The sequence below is a fragment of the Staurois parvus genome, unplaced genomic scaffold (assembly GCF_062004578.1).
Source record: "Staurois parvus isolate SC_StPar_1 unplaced genomic scaffold, SC_StPar_1.0 ptg000701l, whole genome shotgun sequence".
NCBI lineage: Eukaryota > Metazoa > Chordata > Amphibia > Anura > Ranidae > Staurois > Staurois parvus.
Genome location: NW_028318497.1, coordinates 2,580,001 through 2,593,654, shown reverse-complemented (window position 1 = coordinate 2,593,654; position 13,654 = coordinate 2,580,001). Strand labels below are relative to the sequence as shown.

At 41.9% G+C, this 13,654-nt stretch overlaps 1 protein-coding gene across 1 annotated transcript in view; it reads left to right on the top strand.

The window, feature by feature from the left end:
• Positions 1–13,654, top strand: part of DDX46 (DEAD-box helicase 46) — a gene marked incomplete at its 5' end in the record, with an annotated part of 198,723 nt that overhangs the window by 29,209 nt on the left and 155,860 nt on the right. The window contains 4 exons of the mRNA XM_089653132.1: positions 2,510–2,623; positions 6,773–6,938; positions 7,443–7,563; positions 12,855–13,030. Coding sequence (XP_089509258.1) covers positions 2,510–2,623; positions 6,773–6,938; positions 7,443–7,563; positions 12,855–13,030 — 577 coding nt within the window. The remainder of the gene's footprint in view (positions 1–2,509; positions 2,624–6,772; positions 6,939–7,442; positions 7,564–12,854; positions 13,031–13,654) is intronic.

Sequence of the window (13,654 nt, the reverse complement as noted above, 5' to 3'; positions counted from 1 at the left end):
CATGCCTCGCAGAAAAGAGCTCTGAAGACCTACGATCAAGAATTGTTGACTTGCATGAAGCTGGAAAGGGTTACAAAAGTATCTCCAAAAGCCTTGATGTTAATGTGTCCACGGTAAGACAGACTGTCTACAAATGGAAAAAGTTTAGCACTGTTGCTACTCTCCCTAGGCTTGGTCGTCCTGTAAAAATGACTGCAAGAGCACAGCGCAGAATACTGCATGAGGTAAGGAAGAATCCCAGAGTGTCAGCTAAAGACCTACAGAAATCTCTGGCACATGCTAACATTTTTGTTGACACATCTACAATAAGGAAAACCTTAAACAAGAATGGAGTACATGGGAGGATACCACGGAGGAAGCCATTGCTGCCCAAAAAGAATATTGAAGCACGTTTGAAGTTTGCAAAAGAGCACCTGGATGTTCCACAGCACTACTGGCAAAATATACTGTGGACAGATGAAACCAAGATTAAGTTGTTTGGGAAGAACACACAACACTATGTGTGGAGAAAAAAAGGCACAGCACACCAACATCAAAACCTCATCCCCACTGTAAAACATGGCGGAGGGAGCATCATGGTTTGGGGCTGCTTTGCTGCCTCAGGGCCTGGACGGATTGTTGTCATTGATGGGAAAATGAATTCCAGAGTTTATCAAGACATTTTGCAGGAAAACGTACGACCATCTCTCCGCCAACTGAAGCTTCGCAGAGGATGGATGATGCAACAGGACAATGACCCAAAGCATACAAGTAATTCAACAAAATAATGGCTGCAACAGCACAGAATACGACTTCTGGAGTGGCCCAGTCAGAGTCCTGACCTCAACCCGATTGAAATGCTGTGGCATGACCTTAAGAGAGCGATTCACACCAGACATCCCAAGAATATTGCTACGCTGAAACAGTTTTGTGAAGAGGAGTGGTCCAAAATTGTTCGTTGTGCAGGTCTGATCTGCAACTACAGGAAACATTTGGTTGAGGTTATTGCTGCCAAAGGAGGGTCAACCAGTTATTAAGTCCAAAGGTTCACATACTTTTTCCTCCCTGCACTGTGAATGTTTACATGTTATGTGCAATTAAACCATGGCAACATCTAATGTTTGTGTAGTATTATGTTCAACAGACTGTGTTCTTCTATTGTGACTTAGATGACGTTCAGAGCACATTCTATGCCCAATTCATGCAAAACTCCACGTAATCCCAAGGAGTTCACATACTTTTTCTTGCAACTGTAAAGGGCCAAATTCCACTTCTTTTGGTGATGGCTTCTTCTACCAAGCATATGGATGTTTCCTGGGCTTTTCAACATCAGGCTTCGTTAGCTCAAGTTTGTAAAACTGCTACCTAGTATTCAGTTCATAATTGTATGAAGTTTTACAAAGTGGATGTTTTGGAGCTGCTTTTTGGTTTACTTGTAAGGCTCTGTTCTGTGACTCCCAAAGTTGTGCTTTTTGTGATTTATCATTGCACTCAAGTCACAGAAAAATAGTGCAGGAACCTTCCTCCTTTTTTTGCTGTGACTCTAGTCACATTGATTAAGACTGCACTCGTTTAAATAGGTTTTGACTTGTCGTGTGACTGTGTTGCAAGTTGCATGATAAGTCACACCAGTGTGAACCGGGTCTAAAATCCTTTTCTTGGAGTACATCATGGGACACAAAGATCGTACCCCTCTTGCTTTGTAGTTCATGGCTTGCTACAAAAACAGGGAGGGGCTATGCCTAGAAGGGGATTTCCTCTCTTCTTGTCAGTGTCTAGTTGCATGAAGGCTGTCTCATAACTGTTGTCATGGATTTGAAGATGCTCTGTGTCCTGCGATGTAATTGAAGAAAAGGATTTTAAAGGATAATTGTAAAAATTGCTCTGATCCATAGGCAGTGTTCACGCGTCTACTGCGGCTAACATAATAGTCCACAAATCCTACAAAACATTATGCATTTTCTTTAAAAACTAGAAGTACCTTTTCATTTTCCCTAATCCCACTGTAAAAAATCTTGTTCGTATGCTCGGTTATTGCCAGGGTGTCCTACAGTGTACACACACATCAGATTTCTTTAGTGCTACAGTACTGGATCATGCTTCTGTGAACTCTTCCTCCAGCGTTCTGTGCATACCTCTGCACAGGCTTTCAGTTGAATAGCTGGGGGTAGTGTCAATAGACTACGAGTGTGTTGATAACTGCTCTTGTGTTCCATTGTGAACTAAACATCTGTCTGCTGTGGTGCAGACAGGAGTTGTAGCTCATTTATTCACAGATCTTTCTGAATGAATGATACGACTGTGCAGGTAGAACCCCACACAGCTGAGCTTATTTAAAATTTGATAGCTGCTTTGGGGGAATAAGAACCCCACGCACTTTCACAAGGTGCCTCTTTAGAGGGGTGGGAGGGTTGCTTAGCTACTTGTTACAACTTAAGTACAGGTTTAACATGTTGCTAAAGGTTGATTTTAGTCTTTAAGATTGTAATTTAATTCCATGTAATTATAAACCTTTTTGTTTTCTCCACAGAAAAGTGGACCAAACGTAACCAAGGTTGTCACTGTAGTGACCACGAAAAAGGCTCCTGCTGAAACAACAAAGAAAAAAGGAGAACTCATGGAAAATGATCAAGACGCCATGGAAGTAAATAACGTTCAAGTGTTCTGTGTTAATTCTTCTTCATGGTTTTGTGTGATTGCCTGTATGCTGTCATGACAGACTTTTGAATATAAATGTGTTTGAAATCTTGGGATTATGGAGATGTCTTTCAATGACACTTAAAGACTCTCTCACATTAAAGTGGTTGTAAACATATTTTTATTTTTAATTAACAAAAATGTTATACTTACCTGCTCTGTACGTTAGTTTTGCACAGAGCAGCTGTGGTCCCCCACAAGCACACCTGGATCCTCCCCCCCGCCGTGTTTCCCCATAGCAAGCCACTTGCTGCGCCTCTGACCAGTGAGAAGAGAGAGAGCTGCCGCTCTCAGGCGCACAGCTGGACTGTGTTTTGGCTCGGAGAAGTAGAAGTGGGGATGGGGGGGAGCTGCATACAGAAGGTTTTTACTTTATTGCAGAGAATGCATTAGGGTTAAAAACTTTCTGCATTTAGAACCACTTTAAGACTATGTTCACACTAGCCTGTATGGTAAAACACAGCATTTTAATGTGTGGGTTGCTGTCAGTGATCTCTCCAGCCACTTCTATGAATGAACCAGGATCTATGACGTGTGGGTAGATAATTTTAAAGGTCTGCCCCTTCCATTCCTAGAGCATGATTCATTAATAGAAACTGTAGTATGACTTGTATAACTGTAGGAGTTGGTCAGAAAGTTTGGACGCTCTGAGGGGTATTGGGGAGGAAGATTTCTTCTAAAGGATACAGCAGCATAAGGGACACATGACATCTGTTGTAAGTAATGTCCCTTGTGCTACTTTTTTTTTTTTGTGTAAACTTAGGCTTTAAGAATGTGTTCGCTACCTCCACACATACCCACCTTTTTTTTATTGCTATGTTTTCGACAAAATTTGAGTTTTGTTATGTCAGTTAGGGACCACACTATACACAGAGGGGTCTTGAAGAGCCAGTGTGACCTCCAACTAAATTCACAAATCTATGTAAAATTAGTACCTACCTAATACGTAGTGTTGGCAATTTCTTTAGTGTACATTTATACAGTGGAATCATTGGCCCCATAACCTTCTATACTGATTGAGCTGGACAGGACTGTTGAATGTTAGATATAAAGAGCAGACATCAAGAGCTGCCTGCACAAATCTGTAACAGCTTTCTGTATATCCTGCTTTTTCAAAATGCCAGACATTCTTATTTGGCAAACTTTCTACATTTCCAGATAGTTTTGTAGCTTACCAGGAAGCTTTGCCTTCAAATATTCAGACACATCTTTGTAGTAGTCTGCTTCACTGGCCAGTAGAAATGTAAGCAGAGAGGGAGAGGCTGGGAAATCTTAACATTCTGAAAAAGTGCAACAGCTTTGCAAAACAGAGGATACTGAAAGCTGTTGCACGTGTACTGTATGTGCAAGTAAAGTTGGAAGAATGCACTTAATACCTGTCGGCAGCTTTCACTAGTCTGCGGTCCAGCATTCATAACTGAAAACATAGGACCCTAAATTTGATAGACAGGAGGCAGAGGGGCTGGATATTCCACCTGTCCTCCCTGCGCACTAAAATGCCAGAAATGAAGCACATCAGCTAGATTCTCCTTTTGCAAGGGGTCCACAAGTGGCATTCCACATATCACCATGTTTGTCATTCAAGTTTTAGAATGCTGATTTATGTTGTGTAGAGGCAGCCAGGGGTGGGCATTGCAGAGTTTAGTTATTTGTGTCCTTGCATTAGCAATTGTTGATCAGTGCACATCAACGCAGCTCAGTGAAGCCTTTGATTTAGATCATCTCGTATGGGGAAGCTTGAATACATTTTGTTAAAGCTAGTCCCCATGTTTCAGTTGGAAAGCGTTCACTAATAGACGCCACGGCTGTGTGTGCTGTATAAGCTGTAGGTAGCCTCAGTTATGTTCAGTGTACAGAGCTGTGTTCTGGCAATGGGACGAGAACTTCTCGACCCACTCCAGGAACAAAATCGAGTTGGGCTGAGCAGCGCTCGGCTTTTCACAGGGAGCTTTGTATTCTATGAATGAATGCAAAACTTTCTCTGATTGGCGTTTAAGGGATGAGAAACTCCGGGCCACGGGGTCAGCAATGGCTTACTATGGTTTTTGGTGGTGGAAGTCAGATGGGCCATGGTGATCCCTCCTTGGCAGCAGGTGGGAGACGAAAGCCTTTCCAAAAGAAATTTTTTTGGGGGGTCAAAAGGACCGACTGCAGGAAGAGAAGGAACAGCCTAAAAAAGCACAGCACTGGCCAGGTAAACTGAAGAGCAACGTCCTGTTTGGCTCTTCTGGCCAAACCCCAAATAGCAATGACTACAGGACACCAGTGGTGGGGGAAGACTGGCTACCTAACTACCTCAACAGCAAAGGATTACAGCCAACAAGTATGTTCTGAACATCATTGCCAAGGGTTGCGCTCTGGAGTTCACTGCTGTTCCTCCTGAGAGGTTCCTTTTGACAAACTTTCAAGAGCTCCTGAAAAGGCTCAAGTGCTTCCTCTTCTCCTGGGGGAAATGGTAGACCAAGGGGTGTTCGTCCCAGTTTCAAAGAAAGAAAGGGGAAGAGGGTTCTATTCCCATGTATTTGTAATCTAGAAGCCGTCGGAAAAGTTTTGCTTAATTCTAAAGCTGATACTCTTGACCAAGGCAATGTTACAAAAGATTCCGTATGGAGTCTATTTTCTCTGTAGGAAATATTCCTAAATCAATTGTGTTCATAGCAGCTATGGATTTGAGGGATTTACATAGTTAGTCTGGCTGAAAAAAGACAAAGTCCGAACTGCACATTCCAGATGATCTCTCTTTTCCAAGCCTGTAGACTTTACCTTACACATTAGCCGTGTGTGGGGAACTGTGTCAAATATTTTGCAAAATCCAAGTATACCACTTCCACAGCCACCTCCTGTGCCTATCTTCACATACCCATTCGGGAGGACTCCCAGAAATTCTAATGACTGATGCGAGCAGATGTGGTTGGGGAGCCCATCTAGAAGGGCGACTGGCCCAAGGAAAGTGGACCCCAGAAGAAGCTCAGGCCTCTCCAAATTGGAGGGAGCTTATGGCAATAGCAAAAACAATATCATATTTTCAGTATCACGTGAGGGGGCATCATGTCCCCGGCCCTGTCTGACAATTCAGCCACAGTGGTATAAATAAACAAGGGGGCTCCATGAGCCCATCCTTAATCAGAATTTCAGGTCAGATCTGCTTGTGGGCAGGAAAGATTTTATTATCCCTATTGGCGGTTCACATAAAAGGGGACCACAATCAAGTGGTGTATTTCCTCAGCCACCTGGAATAGTCACAGGAAGAATGGAAGCTACCTACAAAAGTGTTTGGGGGGATTTCAGCGCGTTGGGGTACGCCAGAAATAGATCTATTTTGCATCAGCCAGGAATGCAAAAGTGGATCTTTTTATTCGCTAAATCCATAAGATTCAGTCCTGGTGGTCAATGATCTTCAGAATCCCTGGCATTTAGGGAAGTGCTACGCCTTTCCCTCAGTTCACCTAATTCCCTGGGTCCGGAACAAATTTCTACAGCAACAGATGTTAATTTTGATTGTGCCATTTTGGCCCAATTGTAAAAACTGGTTCCTGAAGAACAAATTTTGAAATCAAAAGGGCTCTTGGATAAGTTGTGGCAACATTACGGACTGCCAGGAAGCGAAATACTAGAGCCATTTACAAGAAGATGTGGAAGAAATTCAATTCTTGGTGCTGAGAAAATGGTTGGTCAAAAATGGATACACCATCCTTCAGATCCATCCTTCGGTTCTCGTGGATAACTGGTCATGGGCCTGAGGGACCGCCTTAAAAGCCTGAAGGGGCAACATGCTTCCTGATTGGAGGGAGAAGCTTCATCTCTCAAGAGCTGTCCTGGAAGATTACTGGAAACAGACTTACCGGCGTGTCTAACTCTGGTTTTCTAATATGCCCCAATATAATCCAGTTGTGATGGGCATCTGACAGTTCTTTAGACATGTTTGCTTATGAGTAGCATTTTACTTTTTTTTTCTCTTGATAGTTGCTGATTTGCAGTGTAATTCCTTTTTTCTTAAACACAAGTGTGCTGTCTGACTGCATGTAATAGCATGTAACTTAACACCTGAAATCTGTGTGTAAGATGCAGTAAAATGTGTTCCTTTTTCTATCTATAGTATTCTTCAGAAGAAGAAGAGGTAGATCTCCAAACTGCTCTGACTGGCTTTCAAACTAAACAGCGCAAACTGCTGGAGCCTGTGGATCATGGAAAGATAGAATATGAACCTTTCAGGAAGAACTTTTACGTGGAAGTTCCAGAGCTTGCCAAAATGACTACAGAAGGTAAACTTATTTTCTCCTGTACGCTATTTCCATAAACACCTTAGTGTTCTTAGTTTTAGGTTTAGTAGTAAGTGTATGCTGTGTACATTTACTGCTGCATGACGGCCCCTGTGCGCAGGATCACGTGTATATATACCTGAATCTGCATTTCCATGTAGGGGGTGCGCACGCCCTATCTGCGCAACTGATCGCGGCCCCGGTGTCAATGACCGGGTCCCGGCCTGTGATTACCCACCGGCGCCCGGTAATTATCAGCGATCACTGACAAACTATGTGCCCAAACGGACGAACCCTGTCAGTTCATGGAGCCTTAAACAGGAGTACAAAAATGCTCGTAGTGCAAGTTCTGTTTTAAAGGTTTTTTGCTGTCCACTACTGGCACCTGCAGTTTAAATTTTAAGGAGTAATCGCTTTCTGTTAATTTTTTGTTTCTCGTTATCCAATGTTTATAAGCCTCTTCTAGTAATATGTAATACCGTTTACTCTGTTCTTTTTGTTCTCTAGAAGTCAGTGCCTACAGACTAAGTTTGGAAGGCATTACAGTACAAGGAAAGAATTGCCCAAAGCCAATCAAGACCTGGGTACAGTGTGGGATATCTATGAAGATTTTGAATGCACTTAAAAAGTAAGTTTTTTTTTTTTTTTTTTATCCTTGATGAAATCCATGCAGTTTGGTTTGCTGTGTTTTGCGCAGACTTGCCGCAACTGTGCTGTGCTTCAGCAAGTGCTGCTATGGTTCATATACCAGAAACAAGGCGGAGTTTGTGCTTTTGCACAGATGTGCTGCTGGTCTCTGCCTGGTGTAATTTGCTCCTGCTGCTGTCAGTCACAGCCAGTGAGGAGGATAGGTTCATAGGATTCACAGTACTGAAACCCAATGGGGATTATCATCCTATCCTGGACCCTAAAGCAGAACTATACTCTTGTGGAGTCCAGCAATGCGCCATCCCAAGAACTCCCTGCTGGCCTCTGACCTCTTCAGGCGGCCAGTTTCCGGGTCTTGATTGCTGGCCACTGTCATTGGGTGGGTGGATAGGATGTCACTTCCGTGCATGCCCGGGAATTCTGTCCGATTCAGAATTTCCAAATTTGTGCAGTGCGCTGCTCTTACACAGCTTACTGTACAGGGGTGGACAGAGACAGGTAAGTAGCTTTAATTCAAAAGAGACCAGTCATGTCTCTCCTGCATTAATCACTTCAAGTCCGGACACTTTTACCCCCTTCCTGTCCAGGTCAATTTTCAGCTTTCAGCACTATCACACTTTGAATGACAATTGCGCGGTTATGCATCACTGTACCCATATGAATTTTTTAGCATTTTTTTTTTAAACAGATAAAACTTTATTTTGGTGGTATTTATTCACCACTGGGATTTTTTATTTTTTTTGCTATATAAAGTCTAAAATTTTGAAAAAAAGTGTTTTTTCTTACAAAATTTTGCAAATAAATAATCTTTCTTCATACATCTTGGCCAAAATGTATTCAACTATCTTTTTAATAAAAAAAAAAAAAAAAAAAAACCAAATTAGTTTATAACCAAAAATTATAATTTTTCTAAAAAATGTTTTACTGTTTTATTTTAATTTTTTTATATTTTTTTTACATACTGTCACCCTAGCAGTACAGTGTCACCATAGTGTACTACTTGTGGGGGGAGATGAAGGTTTTTTTTAAAAAAAAAAAAATTATTTAAACTGATTGCTTTTACACCCATAAAGGCTGTAAAAGCAATAATTTCTCCTTCTCTCTGGCTGCATTCTTGCAGCCATTGAGAAATACTGTGTTAGCTGTGATTGGTCACAGCTTGTCACATGGTACAAGGCTATTGTGAATAGCCTTGTACCATGTGACCTCTGTGATCATTCACAGATTTCACACGTAGTAAGCAATGATGTCAAAAGTGACATCTTGTTTACTACTCTTCATGTGATCACTGATTGGCCAATCAGTGAGCACATGATCGGGGTCTCACACAGAGGTTCCGTACAATGATCGGTGTTCCACTGTGTCCGGAGGACACAACGGGCACCGGATTGCGGTGCTGCACGTTCCCAGGGAACGTTCCCAGGGAACGCGCACAAGCAGGGAGCGGGGAGGCCGTTTATAAACGTCCACCCGCCCTTGCCCTGCTCCCATCCGGCCGTTTATATACATGGGCTGGATGGGAAGTGGTTAAAAATCCTGCCTGTCCTCCCATGTTTTTTCCTAGCCTGAAGTTCTACTTTAACTACCTAAACAAGTACCTTTTGTGTTTCAAAGCTTTGCAAGGAATCCGCAAGGTTGGCGATTCCCTGTCGGAGATGAGGAGAAAACCTAGCCTTAGTAGACGTTCAAGATGCCTACTTGCATGTTCCCATTTACCCACCTCATCAGTACTTTCTGTGCTTCGCAGTAGGAGACAACCAATTTGTCACACTTCCATTTGGCTTATCCTCTTTACCCATTTTTTATATTCACAAAGGTGCTTCTAGCCCTGCTCACACACTTAAGAACACAGAGTAACCTAGACAACCTTCTGAAGGATTCATTTCCCTCACAGTCAGGCGGGTACCAGGAGTCAGACAGCCTTAAAGGAAGTAAATCTGATTCTCTCACGTGCAGAGAAACTGTCCAGAAATCTCTGCAGTTCACCTCCCAGGAGTGTACAGATGGAAGGTGAATTTCTTCAGTTGTCACTGCCTAGACCAAGCAGTGCAATCTGTTATCCTCAGTTTCGTATCAGAAATGGGGAGTCCACATGTTGATATCCTTGCTTCCAGTTTAAAAATGACAAAGTACCCCTGTTTATGGCCAGGACCAAGGAGTCTCCAGCACTCATTAGCAATTAGCTCTGGTAATACCCTGGACTCCTTTTAGATTAACATATGCCTTCCTTCTAGTGCGGTAAAAACTTTTATTCAAGGGGTCTCGCACATCAGACCCTCATTACAGCATCTCTTGCTTCCTTGTGATCTTAATTTGGCTCTCTGCCCTGTGGAAACCACCCTTTGCATCAGAGATAACCTAAGGGGAGTTCTCTAATGGGTTCAAAGTAGGAGAGATGGTGGCTGTTGCATCTGTCAGATGTATTTAAATTAGTGGCGCTTTCTTTTAATGAGCTCTTCCTAAAGCGAAGTACACATATACAGTTTTGTCATTCAACCAGCAGCTTGAACGGAAAAAAAAATTGACAGATCCCTGCATCAATACAAGCGATGTTGATGCCGGGATCAATCCTCCTGTTCTATTGTATTCTGACAATACAATATACGGATCAATGCTTGCAGCCATTGGCTGCAAACTCTGATTGGATGTTGGTTTTCCATCATGACCTTGCGGCAAAGGTCGGACATTAGACTGGCTTTTGTTGAACAGGGAGGAGTACACATGAACAAAAAGTCGTCTAGTTCCTGCTGAATTGTCCAAATTTCTGTATCTGTGTACCAGGCTTAATTCATCACAAGGATAAGGGGTTCTTGTATTCATGATTCTCTTATCTACCTAAGGTGGTATCAGCCTTCCACCTCACTGAAAATATTGTTCTTCCTTTCTTTGTGCCTTGCTCCTAAGCACCCCAAAGAAGTTGCTCTCCATTGTCTGGAAGTGGTCAGATATATCAGAGTTTATCTGAAAGCCACAGCCCCTATCAGAAAACTAGACTGTCATGCATAGAGGCTCTTGGAAGAGTCATCCTGCTTCCAAATCCATTATTTCCAGGTGGAAAAGACAACTCCGTGCTTGTGCATATATGCCATTTGAAATGAAATCTACACCACTCTCTTTCATGCTCACTCCACCAGATCATTAGGGGGTTTCCAGCATCAAGATTCTGTTGTCCAGCTTTTTAAGGCTGCCATCTGGTCTTCTGTTTGTACCTGGTCCAAGTTTTACTATGTGGATGTCCAGGCTTCTGCTGATGCAGCCTTCAACGGCAAGGTTCTTTTATTGGCATCCTGAGTTGGGTCCTTGTTCCTTATTTGTTTTATTGGGCCCCTTTGCCTGGTTCTGTTTGCCTTGTTGTTACCCATTCTTCTGTTTCATTGCTTGGGGACATCCTAGGGTCTGTGAATATTATGCCTGTGCCCTGTTCTGTACTGTTAAGATAAAAGGAATTTTGACTTGCCTGTAAATTCCATATCGTGGAAACGCTTTGCCAATCTCCAGTCACCTGAAGGTAGCATCCTGTAACCCAGTATCCAAGAACTTTTATTCTGGATACTTTTCTGTTTTATGCAATGTATGGACCAATGGATACGGAATTTACAGGTAAGACTAAGTTCCTTTTTCAGTTAAACATGACTGAACTTTGAACTTAACCCAGTGATTTAACAGTTTTCAAAAAAATTATATTATATTATACCTTAGATTGTACGCTCCTGGAGGGTTAGGGACTGATGTGAATGTACAATATATATGTAAAGTGCTGCGTAAATTGATGGCGCTATATAAGTACCTGAAATAAATATTCAAGGCATGCCATGAATGAAAACAATCCTTTGCTTGTGCGCTTAACCACACTGCTATAACGACCACATGTGCAGCACCATGGCAACTGCAGATCACAGGCGAATATGTCAGCTTCCTTGGCTGTAATGGATGGGTTTAGTTCCGCCTAAGGAAGGGGAATTCTAGAACCTCCGTCAGTTTTTTTTTTTTATGTTACCTGTTGCAGATTTTTCCTTCACTTCCTGTCTGGTAAAAGGTTGTCCCCAGAACAGAAAGTAAGGATAAATCTCTCCAAATAAGTCACGGATTGCAGTAATATCTGACAGGTGTTCAAATTATTTCCTTGCAAATTAATCTTCCTTCATATTTGTTCTCTAGCTAAAATAGGCAGTTTAGATGTTGATGTAACTTCCTGTTCAAATGCGTAATTGTATGTGCTAGGGGGAGTACAACTGGGGGAATCAATGGTGGAGAAAGATCTGGTTGTTCTGGTAGATCATAAGCTTAATAATAGCATGCAATGCCAAGCTGTGGTTTTCAATGCAAACAAAATCTTTTCTTGTATTAAGAAAGTTAGAGACTCCAGAGAGAGCGAGTTATAATTTTATCCCTTTACAAATCATTAGCAAAACCTCATCTGGAATATGCAGTTCAGTATTGGGAATCCGTTCACAAAAAAGGATATTGTGGACCTGGAGAACGTGTAGAGAAGGGTAACCAAGCTGATAAGAGGCATGAAGGGGCTCAACTATGAGGAAAGATTGGAGGAACTAAATTTATTGTCTCTTGAGACTAGGAGATTAAGGGGAGAGAAATGATCAACATGTATAAATACATAAGCGGTCTATATAGTGAACTTGGTGTAGAGTTATGCATTTAAGGTCTTCACAGAGGACAAGGGGGCACTCTTTACGTCTGGAGGAAAGGAGATTTAATCCTCAAATACGCAAAGGTGGTTTCACAGCAGAAGAGCTGTGGAAATGTGGAATAGACTCCCAAGAGCTGGTTCCTGCCAGCTCAGTAGATTGTTATTAGAAAGGCCTGGATTTTCCTCTAAATGAACATAATATTACTGGATACTAATATTTATAGGTAAAGTTGATCCAGGGAATATCCGATTTGCATTTTGGGGGATCAGACAGGAATTTTTTTTCCCCCACTCCAGCATCATGCTTTATTTGGGGTTTTTTGCTCTTCTGGATCAACTGTGGGTATTGAAATAGTGTATATGGAGGTTTTCTATTTGTTTGTGGGTTTTTTTGTTTTTGGGGGGGGGGGGGGGGGGTTTCCCCTCTGTTGGTTGAACTGGCTGGATTTGTGTCTTTTTTTTTTTTTTTTTTTTTTACCAGATCTACTATGTAAGTATGTATATTTTACAAGCAGTGGTTTATATTGTTTTTCTTTTGTTATCTCTAACACCTTTATGGTAGTTTGTTTTGGGGGAAAAAAACCTAAGTGGATATAAAAAAAAATCTCTTGCTGTTTTACCAGGCACTCATATGAAAAACCAACTCCAATCCAGGCACAAGCTATACCTGCAGTCATGTCTGGCCGTGACCTAATAGGTATTGCCAAAACTGGAAGTGGAAAAACAATTGCCTTCCTTCTGCCCATGTTTCGCCATATTATGGACCAGAGACCTCTTGAAGATGGCGAAGGGCCAATAGGTAGGTAACACAATGTCCTTTAGCAGCCTTCTGACCTTTAATTTTAATTTTTGTGTAGATGGCTTTATACCCCTTTTTAACATTGATGTCTATACAAATGTGTCCTTTTGTTGTGTCCTTTATAGTAATAAGAATTTGTAATGTTTCTATGAAACTTCCTTGTAATATGCTATGTTTGTGCACGATTCTAAATATAATCGCTGTTAAAGTGAGCTCAAAAAGTGAAAATTTGCCTACTTATAGAAAACCCCTAGAGATGTTATTTCTGCCTAAGCAGTATCCTGAAAGATTTGTCTTTATGATTTGAACACCTTCTGGAAAAATAGAAGTGCATTTCCTATGCTTTGAGCCGCATAGATGTATATTTTTAGTATGAGATTTGTTGATGCTTGCACTGTGCTGCTCACTGTACTTGTGAGAGCTTGATGGAGAGGAAGCTGTACCCGAGAACCAGCAGTGCAAGGATCTTTGTTTTTACTTTAATTCTGTAGATCTGTGCTTCCTCATATTTTCCTGCTTCTTGATCATTACCTCACCAGGCATTCAAGGGGGAATCAGGTCTGACATTAGGGAGGCAAAGTTCTGCATCTGTCAAGATGGCTGCCTCACAATAGACATTACAGA